This window comes from Mustela nivalis, assembly GCF_964662115.1.
Source record: "Mustela nivalis genome assembly, chromosome: 1".
Classification (NCBI taxonomy): Eukaryota; Metazoa; Chordata; class Mammalia; order Carnivora; family Mustelidae; genus Mustela; species Mustela nivalis.
The window spans coordinates 106,405,349-106,426,794 of NC_139020.1; the positions used below are offsets into that span (position 1 = coordinate 106,405,349).

At 46.3% G+C, this 21,446-nt stretch overlaps 1 protein-coding gene and 1 long non-coding RNA gene across 3 annotated transcripts in view; one reads left to right on the top strand and one right to left on the bottom strand.

Moving 5' to 3' along the window:
• Nucleotides 1-4,794, bottom strand: part of LOC309845698 — an 11,634-nt gene extending 6,840 nt beyond the window's left edge. Inside the window, exon 1 of the long non-coding RNA XR_014301434.1 lies at nt 4,733-4,794. This is a non-coding gene — a long non-coding RNA (uncharacterized lncRNA). The remainder of the gene's footprint in view (nt 1-4,732) is intronic.
• Nucleotides 4,795-10,006: 5,212 nt separating this feature from the next.
• Nucleotides 10,007-17,459, top strand: AHSG (alpha 2-HS glycoprotein). Of its 2 annotated transcripts, none has more exons than XM_082719494.1 (7): nt 10,007-10,314; nt 12,469-12,579; nt 12,962-13,046; nt 13,392-13,555; nt 14,846-14,947; nt 16,103-16,186; nt 16,786-17,459. In XM_082719494.1, exons 1-7 carry the CDS (start codon nt 10,102-10,104, stop codon nt 17,098-17,100), a joined length of 1,074 nt encoding a protein of 357 aa, XP_082575620.1. In that variant the 5' UTR covers nt 10,007-10,101; the 3' UTR covers nt 17,101-17,459. The 2 variants fall into 2 exon arrangements, with proteins under 2 accessions (XP_082575620.1, XP_082575621.1); XM_082719495.1 differs by having other exon boundaries at nt 10,008-10,314; nt 16,801-17,459.
• Nucleotides 17,460-21,446: the final 3,987 nt, after the last annotated feature.

Here is a 21,446-nt window from a genome sequence, read left to right on the forward strand (position 1 = left end):
CTTCTGTGTTACAGGCTGTCAACAGGCATCAAAACAGAAATGCTTGAACTTCCTGAGGTCTTCTGGGGACAGCCCCTCTTCAGTTCCTCCTCATAATAGGGCTCAGATAATGAGTTCAAAGCAGGGCCAGTGACAGACAATATTTTGTTGTTCCCTTTGACCAGGGAGGAGGCTTCAGTACCAGGCAGGCCTTTCAGTCCTGGCTCTGTTCCAGGGAGGTGGGCTCCGCCCGGAAGGCCCCTTCTGCAGATGATGTCCTGGTGTCTGGCTCACCCGTCTTCAGACATGTGGCAGCACAGCCTGGGATGAGGCTGAGGCTCTGGGGCCACACAGAACCTACCAGCTATCTATGGAACTTGGTCCCATTGAATTTAAGAAAGGAAGCTCCAACTTTTAGAAACCATGACACGTTTGTATTGGAAAAGAAAAAAAAAATCAGTCAGTCAATCATTCAGTAAAAGAAAAATCAAACATGTTGATCCAGTGGCAAACTTTAGTCCACATGCAAATCACACTGGAATACAGCAAAATGTATATTGGCATGTCATTCATGATCTGTGTGTTAACAGAAATAAAATCTGAAATGACAATTTTAAGACAATAAGGTTGAAGAAGAGACAGATGATTAAAAAAAAATCAACGTCTTCGCGTTGTCCCTTATTCGTGTCGCCAGCTGCATAAATGCCGATACCTGCATTGTTCCCTGGACCACTCCAGACTTCTGGCTGGGGCAACCTAGTGCTATGGAAGGAAATGGGGGCCATGGCCATGTGCAGTAGTGGGAAGAGGGCAAGACAAGCACCCTGGTCCCAATTCCACCTCCACCTGCTAGGCAAATGTCTGCACAGAATTTCCGTTATAAAAGAGAGAGGACAGAGAGAGTCAGACAATGGGGATTCCAGGTGGGGTTTTCTCTGGGTGTGTATTTGATCTACTATTTTCCATGTTTCAATATTTTTATTATTTTTTTTCCAATAGTCATACTTTTCAATTAAGAATATCTTTTTTTTTTCAATTAAGAATTTCTATTTGATTATTTGTTATCTCTGCCTCTCCCCATCCCTGCCCCTCCCTCGTTTCTGGTTCTTATGAATAACATGGCTAGATTTCATTGACTAGTTGGGCAGCCATCTAGCAGAATGGCATTTGGAGGAAAGACGAAGGAAGACCTTGGGGGAAAGGACTGGCCCCTGAAAGGCCAGCTAAGCATGGCACTGCCCCTCAGGGACAGGAACCTGGGTTTACAAGGGGTCCTACCACTCCCTAAACACAGTCCTTCCATCTCTACCTCCTGACCTGATCAATATACTGCTTCCAATCAGACAACCATACTCTCGTTTCTACCTGTTGGAAACCTGTCCATCCTTCAGGGTCAGACTCAAAATGTGTCCTCATCCGTGACTTGTTCTTTCTTCTCCCCTGCCCACCCTCAGCTGGGAAAGAGCCTCCCCTTCTCCCGTGAATGCTGATAGCACTGGGTTCCCCTTATGTCCCACTTATCGTTCACAGGCCTGGCTACATGATTTCATGGCTCAACGTGAAATGAAGGCACAGGTCCCCTTGTTCAAAACTTACTAAAACTTTTCAGGATGGCATTATACCAAGGGCAGGGCCCTTTGAAGTGTGAGTCACACATCACTGTGCAGGATACTCGCCCTGCTAGTTGGCTGGCTGATGACTGGGACACCCCAGGGGAACTTGTGAGATCCAGGGGACAAACCTGATCCCTTAAATGCCTATTCAAATCTCCTCTTAGGGAGCCTCCTGAGCTTCCAGCCTTCCTGAACCCAGTTAGGCACCCCAGCACCAACATGCCTGGCTCTTAGCTAAGGGTGCTGTTCCCTGAGCCCCCCAGCCACGCTGCCCTATGCCCACTTGTCCTTAGGTCTTGCCAGGTTGGCCACTAGCACCAGGAATGCGGAAGAATCCATTGGTTATTTTCCACAATACCGCTACCTCTTCCTTTCTCTTTCTGTTGCCTCCGTTGCCAGAAGTTGCCAACACATGATTCTCCCTGCCAGCATGCTTGTGCAAAAATGCGGTCACACTCTTATACCTGTTTTATTCCCTTTTTTTTTTAAGATTTTTTTCAAAGATTTTATTTATTTATTTGGCAGAAAGAGAGAGAGCTCAAGTAGGCAGAGAGGCAGGCAGAAGGAGAGGGAGAAGCAGGCTCTCTGCCGAGCAGGGAGCCCAGTGAGAGGCCTGACCCCAGGACCCTAGGATCATAACCTGAGCCGAAGGTGGCTGCTTAAGCGACTGAGTCACCCAGGAGCCCCGTTTTTGTTTTTGTTTTTGTTTTTTTAAAATATTTTTAAAACCTTTGTTAAGATTCATTTGAGAGAGAGTGAGAGCACAAGGAAAGGAGGGTCAGAGGTAGAGGGAGAAGCAGACTCTCCACTGAGCAGGGAGCCCCACTTGGGGCTCGATCCTGGAACCGAAGGCAGACACTTACTTAACTGACAGTCACCCAGGTGCACCCACCTGTCCTTTTACTCTAAGTGGTAATACAGATACTCAGCTGATGCAGGAATGTGAAGTGTACTATCTCATTTAATGCTCTTAATCATTTGAAGTATGTGCTGCTATTATTATGCCTTTTATAGATGAGTAAGCCAACTCAGAGAGGTTAAGCAATTTGCCCAAGATGATAACGATAAGGTGTGCTTACTCTTACCCACTGGGCTGTGTTGTCTGTCTATAGGCTAACTGAAGGCAAAGACCGTCTCTCTTCCCCATGGTACCACTTTTTTGTGTTCAGTCCTCGTGTGCTATTGGGGTTATTAAGAGCTCCCATTTATTGAGAGTTCATCGTGGACTACCCTAGGCTAAGAATCTGTGAATGTTCTCAGTAAATCCTTAGCACATCTCTGCTAGCCGGGTTTCACTGCCCATGTTTCACAGATGAAGAAGCTAAGGCTTAGCGAGATGAAATCTCCCGTAAGGTCACATAGTTAGTAAATCCTGGCACCGGGGTTGGTCTTGACTCCAATGGCAGGGCTCCTAATCAAGCTGAGCTGCTCCCACGTCTTCTCCTTCCTGCGTCCCCGTCCTCTCCCACCCCCAATCCGGCCCCCTCCATCTTACTGAGCCTTACCTTCCTGCTAGTCTGCATCTTCACACTGCCTCAGCCTCCATTAGAATTGGAGTCCTGGAGGCTCAACTGTTACTTAACGGGCCGAATGCTTTGGCTGCCTGTTGCACAATCCCGGCACAGAAAGGGAAAGTTGCCCCCATTATCTGCCCTGGCCCTGGCACCTTCTCTATTTCAAGTCATGGCCTCCTAATGTCCTAACAGGAACACCAGAAGCAATGACGTTCTGTATCATCACAGGACTTCTAGAGATCGGAGAGCAAGCACTGAAGACAGGTCACCAGCTGAGAGCTTTGTCAGATTCACGATGAATGGAAACTTGTTCCCCTCTTAGAGGTCTTCCAGTAACCTCACACATTTTCCCCCCTCAACTTTCAAGAAGTCTGATCAAGGCAATCTGTGGAGAAGAATGGCCTCTCTGTTTCTTGGTCTCATGGTAACTCTTTCTGAGAGTCCAGATAAGTCCCTGGAAACCAGGAGAAATTCTCCAGTCCTATGAGTGGCAAGTGGCCTCGCTCCTTGCCTACTAATTGCTGAATTGTCTTTCATCTGTGCACACAGGTGCATTCCCAAGTCCGCTCCCCCTCAGAGCTCTGTGAAGTTCATTGGACTCCCAATCACAGGATCATTCACCCTGTTTTTAACCACTGCTGCCAGACTTGCCTATTCAATTAGATGATGAGGTGGTCTCAAAACAAAGTCACCTGAGAAGGATGTGCAGAAAGAGATAATGGAGGTCAGAGAAGGGTAGCGGGATAAAACATGGGTGTCTCTAAATCCCTAAAGCCCACCATATAGACCAGAGAGTTGACTTAGTCCATGTATATCCTGAGGGGAGAATCTGGGCCCATTGGTGAGGTTACAAGTAGACAGATGTTGACTCAATATGAAGGAAAGTTTTCCTGAGAACTGGAGCAATTTTGCAATAGAATGGAGTACTGGCAGGGTGGAGAGATTCCTGTATCTAAACGTCCTCAAAGAGAGAATGGTGGGTGCCTCTGAGCTGAGCGGGAAGCTGCCCTAGTGCCTCTTGCTCATGGTCATGGGGGCCTAATCTGTGCTGGGCAGGAGGCAGGTGCCGGGGATACGAGAGTAAAAATGACATAGACACTGCTGTTCTATCTCAGGGATTGTGTTCCTCGGGATTTAATGCAGGCTGAGGGCAGGAACAGCTTACACTTCTCTTGTGTGTTCAACATAACTAACATCGTGCTATAGAGCCAGACCCACTGGTGACCATCTGAAGACAAGGACTGTATCTCTCATCTGTGCCTCCTGAGCGCCTCATGCAATGTAAATGTCCGAGAAATCCCTTTGAAGTTAATGTATGCATTTCCAGAGAATAATGAATCCCAGGCAATAAGTGGATCTACAGAATCTAAAATACTCACTCACTGTCGAAGGGACCCGTTCCAAACCCAGTAATCTACATGATAGATAAAGAAGTGCCTCGATTTTCTAAGGTGGGATGAGTTACTTGACTTCAGTGGCCTCACTATAACCACTGGACCCTCCAATGGTAAGACATCTCTTCTGAGCATCTCTATGTCCAAGAGCCCCACAAAGCCCATCACAGGGCCCATTAGAAGATGACCATTTCACCTCTCATCTTCCTTCTCATCTGAAAATACCACTAACCTTGTTTTGAAGATATCAAAAGTTGATGACAGAAACCAGCAGAACAGATGGATACAATTTTCTGCATTGACTTCCATTCCCTTGGAAAACATTTAACCAGAAATAATGTAATAACTTACCTTCTATTTACCTTCTAAATCTGAAATCAAGATAATTTCAACACCAGCTGAGTCATCACTTCAGTCAATAGGTCAAAGTCTCTTCCGCTAAATTGATTTCCAGATATTTTCCACTGACTGAAATTATGGGAGTAAGCTAATTTATTTATTCTTTTCATTGTTAACCAAACTCAGTACATTTTTCTATTTTTTCCCCCACCTTTCTTCAACTATGGCACACAGCTGTGTCTTCTATTAAGAATAAGGATTTGCTCACTTATAGGCAATGCACAGCAGTCAACTTTCTCAGCTCTCTTTGGATCATTTATTCTTTTTGTTTGGGGTTAATAGAGAAAAAAATGATTGGGCTAAATCCAGGCTTCATCGCTGTGTGATGTGGTCAAGTTGCAGAACCTCTTTGAGCCCCTGTGTCTTCCTATAAAGGAGGAAAGATGAGAGCTCCCAAGGAGTTATGATGATTAAAGCACAATGCTTTCCACAGAGTAAAGAGTTGCTAACATTAGCAAGGATGATGACATTTTCTTGAGGAGGAGCTATACCACCCTCAGAAAGCCCAATCTCTCTATCCTTTCTTTAACTCTACAGTGGTTAACCCTGTGTTTTGTTCAGGATGTTTGCATGGGTGTCAAGGCCATGGTAATAGTAAGAATAGTAGGAATTCTTCCTCCAAACTGGGACTGGGTCTAAAGTGTGACACAGGAGAGGCCTAGAGCATAAGATTTAAGGAGATGCAAACCTGAATATGAACACCTCCTTAAATTGTACCCCTTCACCCTCTCCTTTGCCCCACCCTAGTCCAGGCCCTACTGTTCCCCCCACTGATTCACTCAAATGCAGTTTCTTTTTGGGGTTTTGATCTGCAGAGCCTGGTCATGGTTATGAGTGCAGGATTGTAGGAGAACTTGTAGAACCCCCTCTCCACCCAAAGAAAGGGAATAATTAATCACCGCTGGTCACTGTGATTTACTAATTTTTGCCATGCTGTAGTCGGGCCCACATCTCCCAATTTTGATGTGTTGGCGCCGACTACAAAGGGCTTTTCCAAAATATCTCCCAGGGCAACTGGTCCTAAGTTACCTTCATAAAAAACCTGATGGGTCCTTGGGCAGGGGTAATTTGCATTCCATTGACCGACGTTTTACATTGCAGAAATAAATTCCAGTCTATCTCCACAAGACAAATGTTACGATAATTTTGTATAATAATTTATAGTTCTTGGCTGATCAGACGTTGCTGGGCCACAAAAATCCAGGTGAGCTCCTTTAGGGCAGATGGTGTCTTCTTGTCACTGCGTCCAGGCACCTGGCATCACAGGTAGTGGGTGTTCGATAAACATTTGTTCAATGCCCATATAAATGAAGAAACACCAGGCTTATCAGAAATTAATGCTTGGCCTCTCAGGGCCTAGGCCCTTTTTGTACCAAAAAGGGCAGAGCCAGAAATTCATCCCAGCGATTAAAGCACCAACCACTATAACTTCCTCCCTGTGAAAACCAATCGTCCCTCTGGCTTCTGCTGACGTCCACTTACCATGTTCTGTTTTGTCAAAGGCTGGGTTTCTAGCTTTCACCTCCATTCTCAAAGTTTGACTTGGTATTTATCGTAGCTACTTCTACCTCTACCCTACCCCCTAGCTTTACCTGTGTCTGCCTGAAGGACCCCCAACACAAACGCCCCAGCAACTCTGACCCCACCTTGCCACAATCCTTCTTGTCTTCTCTTCTGATTGGTAATTATAAACACAGAGTCAGCCTCGGAAGAGTTCACATACATCGCTGCCCTAGGGGAGAGCCCTACTTCCTACTTCAGAGAACCTGGTACCATCCTCAGCCGCCATCTTGAAAACCCCGCCACCAGCCACACGGGGCTCCAGCCAGCAAGCTCTGCCCAGCGCCCTGCTGGGTGTCCAGCACCCTACTGGACATGTCCTGCTGGTTGTTGACCCTCTTCTGGCCCTCAGGCCCTTGGGTCTGGTCTCCTCAACCAGCTTGAACAAACCTCTGATATCTTCAATACCCTCAGATACAGTGTCAACAGAAAGATCATTGTTTTAGTGCAGTGATGTGGGTCTCACAGATAAATGCACAGAAAGGTAATTAAAATAATGAGACCAACGAGCAGAAAATGGAGTAAATGCCTATCTCCTGCTGACATGCAAAGAAGTTGGAGCCAGGTGGATGAAACCAGCCCAAGATCAATCGTAAGTGCATGCATTCAGCTTGTGAAAATCTTCCCACGTTTGAAATTGGTGCCATCAGGCACAGCAAGTACCCACAGCTTCCTTTGGACACCTTTTGCTGCAAGTGCCTTGGAAAACACACCAAAATATCATCTCTGTTCTTTTTCATTGTCAGTAACTAAATGGCAACATTTTTATCTAAGGAAACTGAAAAAAAAAAAATTAAGGGAACATTTTATTCAGCTTGACTCTACAGGCATTTCAGTTCCTAAGTATTAGACATGTGGAATAGTTGACATATAACCAAAGATACTCATAAAATACATTTAAAAAGAGTTCTAATTATTTTCCCACATCTGATTCCCACAAAAGTCAGCATGGAAACAGTAGCAGAGGCAAAGAGGCAATACCCAATGTGACTTAAACCAGCTGAATGGTAGAGACATAAACCAGCACAGTCTTTCCAATCACAGCTAGTGATCTGGCCAGAAAAACTGACAGCTTTAAAAATATCCAAATTTATTTGAATCGATGATTCCACTAGTAAGAATCCACCTTGCAAAAAGAACTAGCTAACCAAAGATTCCTAAATGCAAAAGTTCATTGCAGCCGGTACATGATAATGATCAGCTGATAACAAACTAAATGCTCAGCAATAAGCAAGTGGTTACATATGTTATGACCCACATGAAAGAATCATAGGCAGTCATCACATTTTCTAAGTCTGTTTAATGATGTGGGAATATATTCAAGTTACAGTGTTAAATGAAAAAAAAGAAGACAAAGTTGTATGTACCATCCGATCTAAATTATATATAAAATAATTCTTTGCATTAAAAAAAAGGACAAGATGAAAAAAAAAAGACTATATGATAGACCAGTGACACTGTTAAAAAAGAAGGAAAGAAAAAGAAACCTGGACACTGTTGACCTCTAGATGATGAGATTGTGGATGAGGGCTATTTATATCTGTTAGGGTGACAGGGGAGCTACCTATTACTCTTTACTACAGGCTTTGTTTTTCTAGCATCAGTGAAACAAAACAAAAACTCGCGCTTTAGAAATTGTCACCCATGGAAGATCTAAGAACAAAGATACCCAAAGAAAGAATGATCAAAGGAAACTTTTTTCTCCCCTCTCCCTACCCTCAGGTTGGGGGGGACTGTGGAACCACCCCAGACCTGAGTGGGAGTCCCAACGCAGAGGAGACCTGAACCTTGCTTCAGAGGTGGGGGGCAGAGGGGGGTATAGGGGTAGCATGGGGAGACATCACATTGCGGGGAGAGGTCTCCTGTGTGGTGGGATGGCACCAGAGCAGGGGGAGGGTGGGCATGACTGCAGTGTCGGGGCAGATGGGCTTGAGTACAGCTTTGTGAAGCTCCCATGCATGGGATGGGCACAAGAGCTAAATTTTCCCAAGGTTAAAAAAGAGGGTAGTACTTAGCTGACAAAAGGTCTTTTTTCTAGAAAGGGTCCCGGGGCTGAGATAAAGCGACTCCCGATCAGAGGATGCAGGACGGATGTTTTGCTATGGACAAGATGGGGGCAAGCAGGACAATAGCTTGCAGTTGGGGGGTGGGGGCTGTCGGGTGGATGTACCTGGGCACCAGGGTCAATGGTTACCGGGCGGAAGGGGCCGGGGCAGACCCCAATCCCACAGGCAAAGACAGATGACTCTCTGTGCCCTACTAAATACATTAAAGTATTATTTGCATAAGTCTCCCCCTCACCACTCAGGCTTCCTTCTAACCCCAGGGGGGCAGAAGAAGCATAAGGGGCCAACCTAGATGGGCCTGGATGGCAACCAAACATACCTCCTCCTTGCTTACCTTTCAGCTCCCAGCAGATCAATAGGATCATGCTTCCTTGCAGAAAGCTTCCCTCTTTTTTTTTTTTTTTTCAAGGTGAAACATTATTCTCAATATCAGAAAACAGAACAAAACCATCCATGCTCAATGGTAGCCTCTAAACATTTGAGGAACATGTGGGTCTTCACATGAGGGCTTCTTTGCTCCAGGCTAAACCAAGCCAGGTCCTTCTGTGATTTTTTTCCCAAGACTCTCACTCTCCTACCCACCCTCCTGTAGGCCACACCTTGGATGGTCAAGGGCCACTTACAAGCAGTGCCTGAACTAACACTCTGGCCCTGTGCTCTGGCCATAAAAACTCACTTTAATTCTGCTACAGCTGCGGAGGGCATTGCAGAATGTTCTGGGTTCTTACGGTCTTCCAGAGCATCTCAGCCTGCAGTGAAGGATTCGAACCCAGAGCTTTGCCAAGGGAGTGGCTGTTGGACCAGGGCCCCCCTCTGCTGCACTGGTGGGGGGCACTGACCACACCCAGCCACCCAGGAGATCCAGGTCAGTGCGTCTCTGTGCAGGGGCCTGGCCGTGTGGTCTGAGGGAGCAGAGCAGCCCACCCAGCCCTGCCATGGGGAACTCCTCCTCTCACCCCTGTTCCACACTTCAGGCAGAAATCTCTCTCTTCTTTCCTTCTTTTCTCCAAGGCTCTTACCCAAGATCTTAGCATCTCCCAGAGCTCTTCCTGCTTGCTCTAGACCATCTGTATCTTTGCTACATCTGCGGGCCTTGTTTTCCCTCCAGGAGAAGATCATTCTGACATTAGAGGATTTTATCAAATTGCTACCTATCCCCACTTTCCCCTTCCAGACCCCATGGCATGCTCTGCTCCCAGAAGGGGGCGCTCCCTCAGGGCTGGCTGTGCCCCTCCTCGCCTTGGTGCACACCTCATCCCCTCCATGTTCCAAGACTTTGGAGCATCTCCACAACCACTCCCCTTCCGCCTGCCCCCAGCAGCATTGACTTTGGCAGATTTCTGGGGGACCAGTGATGTCCTAACTTGTTTGCTTTTCCAGAGCTGATGTTTGCAGGGGTTTACTTGGAACCAGAACAGAAATCATCCCACGTCCTTATGCAACTCCTCCAGCAGGCTCCGACAGATAAATAAAGCCCTCAGTGCTCCCCCGGCCTACTTTTTGGAGCAGAGCACCTAGGTTGGTTCCTGGAGCTTCAAGCCATCTGGCCAGCTGTTAGGGCCTCTCCAGAACAGCCATGAGGACCCTCACCCTGCTCCTTTGCCTTGCTCAACTCTGGGGTTGCCGCTCTGTCCCTGTTGGGACAGCTCTGGCTTACAGAGAACCCAACTGTGATGACCCAGAAACAGAGCAAGCAGCCCTGGCGGCTGTGGACTATATCAACAACCGCGTGCTTCGAGGCTATAAGCACACCTTGAACCAGATTGACAAAGTCAGAGTGTGGCCTCGGGTAAGTCACTGTGTGTGGAGCTCTGCCGGGTGCCTCCAAGGTCCCATCTCCCAGCACGAGGAGCCCACAGAGGGGCAAAGTCTCTGGTTTCTTCCCAGGAGTGAGGGAGGGAGCAAGGGGGAGGGGGAACAGAGAGGAGGCCTTCTGGGCTGCAGTCATGGGTCTCAGGACGGTGCTAGACAGGGGTGAGGAGATGGGTGAGACAAGAAAAGGCTTCGAATGATATTTTGAACATCACAGGTAGAAAGCATGTCTTGATAGAAAAACCATATGCACAAGATACAGGGTTCTAGCTGACAGGAACTCACTTCTCTTTCTTTGCTTCTCTTTCTCTGGATGAAGACTGAGAGGGAATGGAACTAACATTTGACGATCAACTGCTCCGTGCCAGGCCACTCCACACACACCATCTCCTGGACCCCTCCCATCCCCCAGTCCTGTATTGTATGCACCATCCTTGTCTGACATGAGAAGAAACCGAGCCTCTGACATTCTAGGGTATTTTGTTGTTGTTCTAGATCTGTAATTTGGAGGCATAGGTTTGGGATTTGATTCTAGATCCATGTTTCTTCCTCTACACAAGTTACCTCCCAAAGAAAGAGACCTTCATCCCAGAAAGAAATGTCAGCATGAATGGGGTTTACCTCTTCACACACTACACAAGTAACCACTGCAGTCTGAAGCCAATGATGATAAAGATTGAGCTGGAAAATATGCCTTGGAGGTCAGTTGAGAGATCCGGAGCAGTGAAGAAAAGGTGGATGTCTTCTGCCTGTTTTGAGATTCAATTTTATATCCCATGAGGGGTAATTCTTTCAGCCAACATTGGTTACAAGCCTTCCATGGGTAAGAACTGTGGCAGGTGCCATGAGAAATATTAAGCGGAACCATCTGAAATTACTATTTTTGTGTATTCAAGGCAGTCAAATATAGCCATTTTAATGGTTCAACCTAATATAAAAGAGAGAAAGACATAGCACCCACAAGAAATTTATAATCCAGAAGGGAGAATCAGGTAAACATCGGGATGTCTAGACTAACACCTGATCTCACAATGGGAAAAAATATGTGAAATCAGGATGGATTTTAAAAGTGCTGTAACCATACTGTAGGGCAGGGGGATTTGGAGGAAACACCTATTAATTCAGTGGGGGAGGGGCACACAGCGTGCATATTCGAGGGAGAGTCATGAACGGACATTACCATTTTCACTCACGACAGAACTTGAAAGGTACATTTCTTGAGAATCCCAGGAGTACCTGGCTCCTAGTCACTGCAGCCGTGTGTGTTTTCAGGGTTTAACTTGGTCAGTTATGTGCAGACATCATAAAACAGCTTCCTCCCGGAGAGGAGGTTCAGGTACTAGTGACGCAGGCAGAACCTAAATGAAGGGCAAGCAGAGCTGAACTAAAAGGGAGGAAAAAAAAAAAAGCATACTTGTACCTTCTGCATTTTCCAGGCTTTGGAGAAAAGATACAGAAACAGATGAACCTGCAAAAACACCTCCAAGGATTTACCAACTAGTGACTTCAGTTTCAGCTCCATCTCCGAAGGAGGCTCGCTCTGCCTCCTCCTACCCAGCAGGGGGCAGTAGAGAGCAGAAACTTTGCATCCAGGCATCTACCCAAAGACAAAAAGCCAAGGACAACTTTTCCCTTAGGAAGGAAAAGAAAATGGGGAAGGAGGGAAAGTAGATGATGATAAGGAAGGCAGAAAGAAGTAGAGGAAGGAGGAGGAAGAAGAGACACTAAGATATTATCCTATGGCACCCTACTTTGCCACTTGAATGAAAAAAAAAATCCAAAGCTGATTTTTGCAAAGGACTACTTGAAGGGTGAAATCTTAAAAATTGAGTATCAACACTCATTTTTAGCTTCCAAATAGAGCCCAGAGTGATGACCTGCCCAAGACCATGGCCCTTTCTTCCTTGCAAACAACCATCGAAAAGCTTGCCCAGCAAACAGGAGAAGACGAGAAAAGCCCTGGCCATCGCCCATGGGCCAGGGCAGAGCTGGGGGAGATGCCCACTAACAGGAATGACTTTCCCCTCACCTCTCCAACAGGGCTAACTTCAAGCCCAAGGGCTCACACTTTGGCCCACTCTGCGGCATCCGAGGAATAGGCTGCTCACTGCTTCATTCTGTGTCTCCACAGCGGCCAATGGGAGAGGTGTTTGAGCTTGAAATAGACACGCTGGAAACCACCTGCCACGTCCTGGACCCCACCCCTCTGGCCAACTGCACCGTGAGGCAGCTGACGGAGCACGTGAGTGCCCCTCCTCGGGTGACCGCAGGTGGTGCCGATCTGGTTCCCTGCTGGTTCAGCAAAGCACAGGCCCATTTCACCCAGCTTGCCAGTCTCCCTTCATGGCTAGCTGGTGTGCAGTGGCTAAAACTGCCATTGGATGCTGCCTTCCCTGTGGCAGATTTTTACAACAGTTCAACTTTCTTAGAGCCCTTTCTGAAATCAGAGAGCATCACGTTTCAATACCACTCGGGTGAAGGTGATTTCATGAGGCTCATCTCTGACAATATGCCTGAGGGACCACCCTACCCCCCACCCCTGGACTCCTCATGATAAACGAAAGGCCAGTCCCCCCTGTACCCCCCGACCCACCCCAGCCCTCACTGTGGGTTTATTTCTCCAGGCCGTGGAAGGGGACTGCGATTTACGGGTGCTGAAACAGGATGGCCAGTTTTCCGTGTTGTTTGCAAAATGCGATTCCAGTCCAGGTAGAGATAATTATTATGATTCTTACTTTTACCTTGCAGAGAGAGTGAGGAAGGGACCTGAATTGTTTTTCAGTGTAAGCGGTTTTAGCCGCTTTGGTGGTGAGGAAAAGAAGGAGCCCAATTTCCTGGGACTTGCAACTGTAAAACGGTTTTTTTAAGGAGCTGTCCTCCTTGGAGGTGAAATTCCCCTTGATGAGAGGGGGTCCTGCAGAAATGTCGGCAGGACCGGAGCAGAGAAAGCAGCTGAAGCCACCTGGGGCATGTCCTAGGCCTTTCAAAATAAGCAAGGCCAGGGTGAAGGCCACGAAGAATTACAGCCCACCCTCGTTTCTTCCCGGTGCGCAGACTCCGCCGAGGACGTGCACAAGCTGTGCCCAGATTGCCCCTTGCTGGCCCCGCTTAACGACACCAAGGTAGTGCACGCCGTGGACGTCGCGCTGACTGCCTTCAACGCTCAGAGTAATGGCTCCTATTTTCAGCTTGTGGAAATCTCCCGGGCTCAATCTGTGGTAAGACTGAGACCCCTGGACAGACCTTTAGGCAGTTTGGTGGCACTGCAGGAATGTAGGTGGTAGGACAGCTGTGAGGGACAGAGCAGGTGCAGGGGCAGCGACAGGAAGGCAGGGCGGGTGGTGGGAGAAAAAGGAAAGATAGGGTCCTTAGGGGTATGAGCGGTATGAGGACACCAAGTGTCCCAAGGATCCGGACAGACCCCTCAGCACCTCACCCATGCGGAGTCACCCTAACATAAAACAGCCAGTCGTTGCCTGTCCCGGGGTCCCCAACTCTAGATACCACCGGGGCTTGCCGTGCCGCACGTGGGAGTTCCGGCATTATCCAGAAGCACGGGCTGTGAACTCACAGGTTAGCACGAGGTTGTCCCGCATCACCCCTGACCGTGAGCACTTTCAAAATTGGTAATTACGAAGGCGTGAGCCTGCTTACACAGATGGGCGGGTGGTGGCAGGATCCGAAAGTGCCTTTTGAATCACTGGGCCAAAAATCCAGTTGTAGAGTGGATTACTTAGCACATTGATTGCAACAGAATTTTGGTATTTAAGAGAACGCGTCTCCTGGATACTAGCCGCGGCATGCTTGGAAATGCATTCCAGGTGTAAGTGATGATTCTGATGAACCAGAATGTGTGATTCTCAGAAACCCCCACCCCAGACGTCGCCAAATAACAGATATTTTATTGTAAGCATTCGGAGACTACAAGGAAGGAAAGCACAAGCTTCTTCTCTACTTTTCTTTAGACTTTTTGTTGGATCCCGCTGTCTGTGATAGGATAGAGGGGAGAGGTATTAATCTCTTCACTTGCCTGCCGCCATCTTGGAGTAACCTGAACCTTGGGACTCTAACTGCAGCAGCCCCAAGAGGGAAGGCCATGAATCCCTAGATTGTACACCTGAAATTAATATTACACTGTATGTTAAATAGATGAAAATTTTTAAAATTTTTTAAAAAGTGGAAAGTTCAGGGGAGGGAGGGCCCTGGGTTCCCACTCAGGTCAGTTAAAGTGGGCGCTCTCGAAACTCGTCTGTGTCCTGAATGATGGGCAGTGATACCTTTACCTCCTTCCCTTCTGTATACAAGCACTTCAGAACACAGATCCCCAATGACTGATCTGTGGTGGCAACTGGCACCATGTTTCCTGGCCACTTGGTGTGTTCTAAGAGAATGGGGCCCCCCATAGTAAGCAACCCCAGTGCCTTTGCTCCTCCCCTCCAGCCTCTCCTTCCCTGCCTTTCCAGATGAAGTCATGTTGCATCATTAGAATTTTTCTTTATCCTCCTCAGCCTCTTCCACAGTCTACATATGTGGAGTTTGCCGTGGCTGCCACAGACTGTGCTGCTAAAGACGTCACGGATCCAGCCAAGTGCAACCTGCTGGCAGAGAAGGTGAGTAGGCCAGGCCGTGGGGACGGCAAAACTGGCCATAGAACAGAGTGCCCTTACAGCAAGTTAGTATCCTGGGGCTTCAGAGGAGAGAGAACAGTGAAAAATACCACTCCCCGTGGGGCTGGGTTATGCCAGACCTTCCTCTGTGGTGTCACCTCCGCACTTAAGAGCTGTCACCAAGTCATCTCCCCACTGGAGACCCTTGGAGTTCGGAGAAAGACAGAGGCTATTTCCTAATTAGGCCAAGTCATACATGGTTGCCAGGAGTGTGTTGTAGATTTTCTAGACACACTTCTAAGATGAAATCTTTGAAATCCTTGATACCATAATGTCTACTTCTAGGAATCTAGTCTAAAGAGATAATCAGAGATGTTCGACAGAAATATATCTAATGAGGTGATTTATCATGAATTCAAAATGACCCAAAAGAGAGGTCTTTGAACTAAAATATAGTATATTAATAAACAGAAAATCATACAGACCCTAAAAATTATGTTTTGAAAGAATAATGAGTGATATAAGAAAATATTATCATATTATGGTGAGTGAAAAACACAGGGTATGAAATGATATAGTCACAATGATCCCAATTTTTAAATAATTTGTAATATGTTTAAAAATAAAAAAATACATGTTAACAAGTTTTCCTGGGTCACCACAATTTCTGGGATGAATGACAATCTTTTTAAATTAATTAATTTATTTTTTCAATCTGTCTCTTTTTTTTAAAAGATTTATTTATTTATTTTTAGAGAGAGGGAGAGAGCATGAACAGGAAGGGCAGGGGAAGGAAAGGGAGAGAATCTCAAGCAGACTCTGCACTCAGCTTGGAGCCCGATGAGGGGCTCGATCCCATGACTCTGAGATCACAACCTGAGCCAAAACCAGGAGTCAGCCTCTTACCCAATTGCGCTACCCAGGCACCTCTTATGGGTAATCTCTTACAGTCTCAAAGCATGCCTGTAATTTCTGCCTTCTATTTAGAATTACATATTGTATATCTTCTATAAGCAGAAACTAGAAACTTTAGGAGAAAATTTTTTTAAGGAAATAAGAATTGAAGTTTTTCCCCTTGGACGTGGAGTATCAGTGAAACTGGGGGAGAAAATCCACTCTTTAAACCAGTTCAGATAACTCTTCTCTTTCTGTGGGCAGCAATATGGGTTCTGTAAGGCAACACTCACGGAGAAGATTGGTGGGGAAGATGTGGCCGTGACCTGCACCGTGTTCCAAACCCAGGTAAGAACATAGTGATTATATTTGCCCCCATCCTCAGAACACAGTAATCCTTTAACATGGACGCAGTGTTCGTAAGGACAGGGCACAAATGCCTGAGACCGATAGCCTAAATAGCTCTGGGCATATGGGATCATCAACAAATGAAAGGTTACTTCCGCCATGCCTTCCCCTCCCTCGAACTAGTGGCTGCTGGACAGAGCCAATGCTCGTGCGAGGCTGACAAGTCCATCTTTCTATGAGCAGGGGCGGGGGTGGGGTGGGGGGGGGTGGGATTCTGAGTTGCTCAGGTGGCCAGATCTGCCCAGGAGCCCCCCTGTGGCTATAGTAGAAGCTGTAAGGCGGGATGCTTTTTCTTGTGGGATATATGTGTAAGTCCACCGATCCCATGACAGCTGGTGAGAAAGGGGCTAGGCTACCACAGGGCAGTCCTGCCTCTGATGACAATCCTTTGCACCCAGGTAGTTCTTTTTTTTTTTGCCAGATTTCTTGCTAGTAGAAATTATTACTGGGAGAGAATTGGCTGGGATTCCACCCAGAAGCATGTGTGGCCTTGCTGGTGAGGAGAAAGGTAGCTAAGTTGGACGTGATCCTCTCTCCAGCCTTTGCCCCCACAGCCCCAACCAGGCGATGCAGTGGCAGATCCAGCGGTGCCTGCGCCTTCCCCAGCCAACCTGCCGGCAGACCCCCTGCTGGTGGGACCCGTGGTGGTGGCACTTCCTGAGGCACCCCTGCCAGGGCACCGGGCACACTACGACCTGCGGCATGCCTTCGCTGGTGTGGCTTCCGTGGAGTCCGCCTCAGGAGAAGCATTCCATGTGGGGAAAGCGCCCAAGGTGGTGCAGCCCAACGTTGCTGTTGCTGCTGGTCCTTTGGTCCATCCTTGCCCAGGGAGAATCAGATACTTCAAGGTCTAGATGTAGGTCAGAGATGAGAAGGTTTGGCCCAGGAACAAATAGCCGCCATTTTGTCCAAGTCTGGGTATGGGGGGGGGTGTTTACTATCAAAGCAGGTGCTATACAGGTCCAGACTGATATCAAGTCTTCAGTCCCAACTTTTCATTTTTCAGGGATAGAAGCAGAGAGGCAATGTTAGGTCTCCCAGAAGGTACAAGGTTGGCAACTTGATGGTCATTGTTTAGATGCTCTCTGCCTTCTTTGACCCCACAAAAACACCTGGAATGGGACTTTGAAAGGTGCTCTTGCCAACATCATATATTCTGGTTAATAAAAGTGACTGAAGGACCTTCCTTAATAAAGAAGGTTCTAAGCTGAAATGTGGTTATGATTGTTGCTTCTTCTCTCCAAGCTCACATGTGATCTACCTTCAAAATAACCATATCACAAATATCCCTAAGCAAAATCTAAGTGAAAATAGAAATAAAATGGAACAAAAATCAGCTTATATTGTTATGCACAGGAAAAAATGAGACCAGGATCTTCTCATAAGCCATGGAATGAGCCCATTTCTTTATGAGAAAATCATTCTTTTCATTTCATGAGAGACAGAAAATACTGCTAAAGGATGACACAATGCCTGATCTTTGTACAAACCAACCATTGGTTTTTCCCAACATCCAGGTAAAGGGGCATGGGGCTTGGTAATTAACACAGGAGCTTCACTTTAATGATATCTCTTCATTACTTCTGTTTAAAATAACTGTTGATTGTATTGTATACACTTCCTCTCATGATAGAGGATTGGTCTTTCTAGCCAATCCATTTTAACACCTCAAAGCTCTGGTTTTCTACTATGAACAGAGGAGGGATACTTGGATAGGTAAATCCAGTGGACATTTGTATGTACTATCCAAGTGCTCAGATAGCATGAAGGAATAAACAGTTCCTAGGATAGAATGATGTCCAGACAATTTCATTTCCTTGCCTCCTAGCATTAAGTTGTTCTGAGTAATCTAAAGTATAGGCCCTTTCAGACAGAATTTTAAAGAGGTGGGACTAACAACCAGTTGAGTGGGTTCACTTGAACCAAGGAGACCAGATCAAGTGTTGATACCTTATTACTGTCTCCTAGAGATTTTGCCAATATTCCAGTAACCAGAAGGAATGGCCAGGAAGGTAGGAAAACCACTAGGCATCTCAGAAGCCAGGGAAGACAAGAAAGGCATGGTCGGGTGGCCTAAATGCTGCAGAAGGGGCAAAGAGAAAGAGGAAAAATCCACAGGTTAGTTGACGGGTTTGGAGGTTATGGCAGATGCAGTTTCGCTGGGAGCATGAGTATAAAAGCTACTTGCAGGGGGTTAAATGGTAATGGGTAATGAGGAAATGGAGGGGCTCATGCATTCTCTTCTTTCAAGCAGTTTGATGGTGAGGAGTAGGAGAGATAGGATGTAATCTAAAAGGAAAACTGGGTCCAGGGAAGATTTCCTTTTCCAGAAAGAGGATTTTTAAGCATATTTAGGGCAAAAGATGGGAAGAGACGGAAGAAGCAAGAGGAGATGATGGGGCAGGATGCTGGGAGAGATCATTTGGTTGAGAGCTGGGAACAGGAGGGTTTGAGCAACTCTTGTCCTTCCTTAAGGAAGCTCAAAAGAGGATCCTGAAAAGGCAACTTTCACCTAGTACTGAAAGAGACCCTTTCCACCTTTGCTACATACATACAGGTGTTTCCATGAACACATGGAGTATCAGTCTGAGTGTTTTCGAGGGCAGGTGGTAGAAACTCAACCCAACATAAGTAAAAAGGGAATGTTACTGCTTTGGGTACTGGGAAGTCAAATGGATGAGTCCTACCTAAGGCACAGCTGGATCTAGGGGTTCAAAAGATATCATCTCACACCCATCTCCATCTCTCAGCAAGGCCTGCCTTCAGTCTTAGCCAGGATGGCTACTGTCAGCCTCACACCTATATCAGCATAGTGCCTAAGCCTGAAGAAGGAGAGAAGGACCAATCCAGAAGAGCGAAAGGAGGAGCTCTTCCAGGGGACCAGCAGGCACAAAGCCTAGAGACAGGAAGTAGGTTGATGTGGCCAAGGATGAGAAAGGAAGCTGGGCCAAAGCAGGTAAGAGGAGAAGAAGGAGAGTTCTAGAAGATGAGGTTGAAGCAGTACATGGGGCCAGGTCATGAACAGCTTTGCAGTCCCCAGAAATAATTGGGGTGTTATTCTCAGTGAAATGGGAAACCACTAAAGAGTGTAAGCAGGTCAGTGACATAATCTGATTTATGTTAAAAGATCAGCCTCTGTGGATCTCAACCTGGGAATGAGTGAGGTGGGGCTGAACAGTATCACCTTTCCCCCAGAGGGACATTGGAAAGTGAGCAGAGGTGCTAACTTGGGGGGCTACTGGACAGAGGCCAAGGATGCCACACACTCTGAAATGGACAGGTCAGCCTCATAAGGAAACCCCAACAATTAATAATGATTAGCTAATGCCCCAAATATCAATAGCATTTATCTGTTGTTTGTTGTAGGGAAAATGGGTGAAAGCTGGGATAGGAAGAAGACTAGAGCTTTCTAGGGGAGGGAGAAGGGTGTACTTCAGGGTAAGGTGGTGGGCAGGAGACATGGTGAAGCCAGGATATAATTTTCAGGTGTAAATCCTAGGAGCTCCTGATGGGTTTGACGTGGAGGTGAGAAAGAGGGAAGTAAAAGGTAACTCCTGGATTTATGGCTTTGCAGATTGGGTAGATAGTGGTGCCATTCATGGAGGAAGAGGGCCTTGGTTCATTTCATTTGAGTTATCTCACCCTCCCTCCTCTCTGTCCTCAAATTGGGCATTTGATTTTTCTTTTCTTTTCTTTTCTTTTCTTTTCTTTTCTTTAAAGATTGATTTACTTATTTTAGAGAGAGAGCATGGGCTCAAGCAGGGGAGGGGTAGAAAGAGAGGGAGAGAGAGAATCTCAAGCAGACTCCTTACTGAGCGTGGAACCTGACATGGGACTCCATCCCAGGACACTGAGATCATGACCTGAGGTAAAATCAAGAGTTGGCTGCTTAACTGACTGAGCCCCCCAGGCACCCCTGCAGTTGATTTTTCCATCAGCCTTACCCATTCCTTGATCTCATGCTTCTCAAGGAAACAGTGAATCTGACAGACCTGAGTGACCTGGGCCAAGCTGCTTCAGCTCTCACTTCTCACTGCCCTCATTCTACAACCAGGTGCAGGGAGCAGTCTGGCAGGGCGACTGCAGGATTTGATGAGATGCTAGAAGTATAGGCTTGAAACCTTCTGGACACAGGTTCTGTAGATTCTAGGTTCTAGGTTCTCAGTAAGTGTCCTCCCTCTCTGCTTCCTGTCTTCTGACTTTGGTGGCTTCAGAGGATTGTATTCTTGACCTTCTTTTGAATGTGTACTTTCTCTTTAGCAGGTCTCATGATTTAAACTCTCAGTCTTGCACGAATAACATCCAACTTTACACCTCCAGTTTGGGCCCCTTTTTTGAATTCCAACATCGCATTTCCAAATGTCTCCAGGATTTCCTCACTTGAATTTATGTAGAACAACCTCCTATGTGATTTATTTTATCTAAGAGGGGCATACCTGAAGACTCAGCATTATTCAAAATGTGCATATTCTAGAAAAATGTCTTCACAAGAATAAACATAAATTAGAGAGGATGAGTTGTGGAGCTGTTAGGTCTCCTGCTCTTATAACACATTTTTTTTTTTTTGCATTAATGCTGCTCTGTATTTTCTCAGCATATTCTTTAAAATTTTGCAGAATGCTTTCTCCTAAATTAATAGCATTGCAAGTGTCTCACTTACTTGCCTTCTTAGTGACATTTAAATCACATCTAACTCATGTTCCAAGGTTGTTGAATTTCAAGTGTTTTTTTTAGTACTTGTACCACCACCACAAATTAATAATATTTGGTGACTCTTAGAATGATTCTAGTATTTGCAACTATGATAACAATGAACATTAGAATAATTGAATAGCAGGGTCATAAAAATTAATCATCAGAATTTTGCTGCTCATGCAAAAAACTGTGGTTCTCACGATATTGACAAAGGATTCTGGGTATTTCTCTTCCATGGGACAATCATGTGACAATGTCATAAGTAAGGCTTACAAAGTACTCACTTAAAAAATACTCAATCTTTGGCTATTTTTTTTAATCTTAAAAAAAGTTTTTTTTGAGATAGTGTGTACATGTGTGAGCCGGGATGGGAGGGTAGAGAGGTGGCCAGAGGAAGAGGGAGAGACAGAATTTTAAGCAGCCTCCATGACAGTATAGAGCCTGATGCGAGGCTTGATCTCATGACCCTGAGATCATCACCTGAGCTGAAATCCAGAGTCAGACA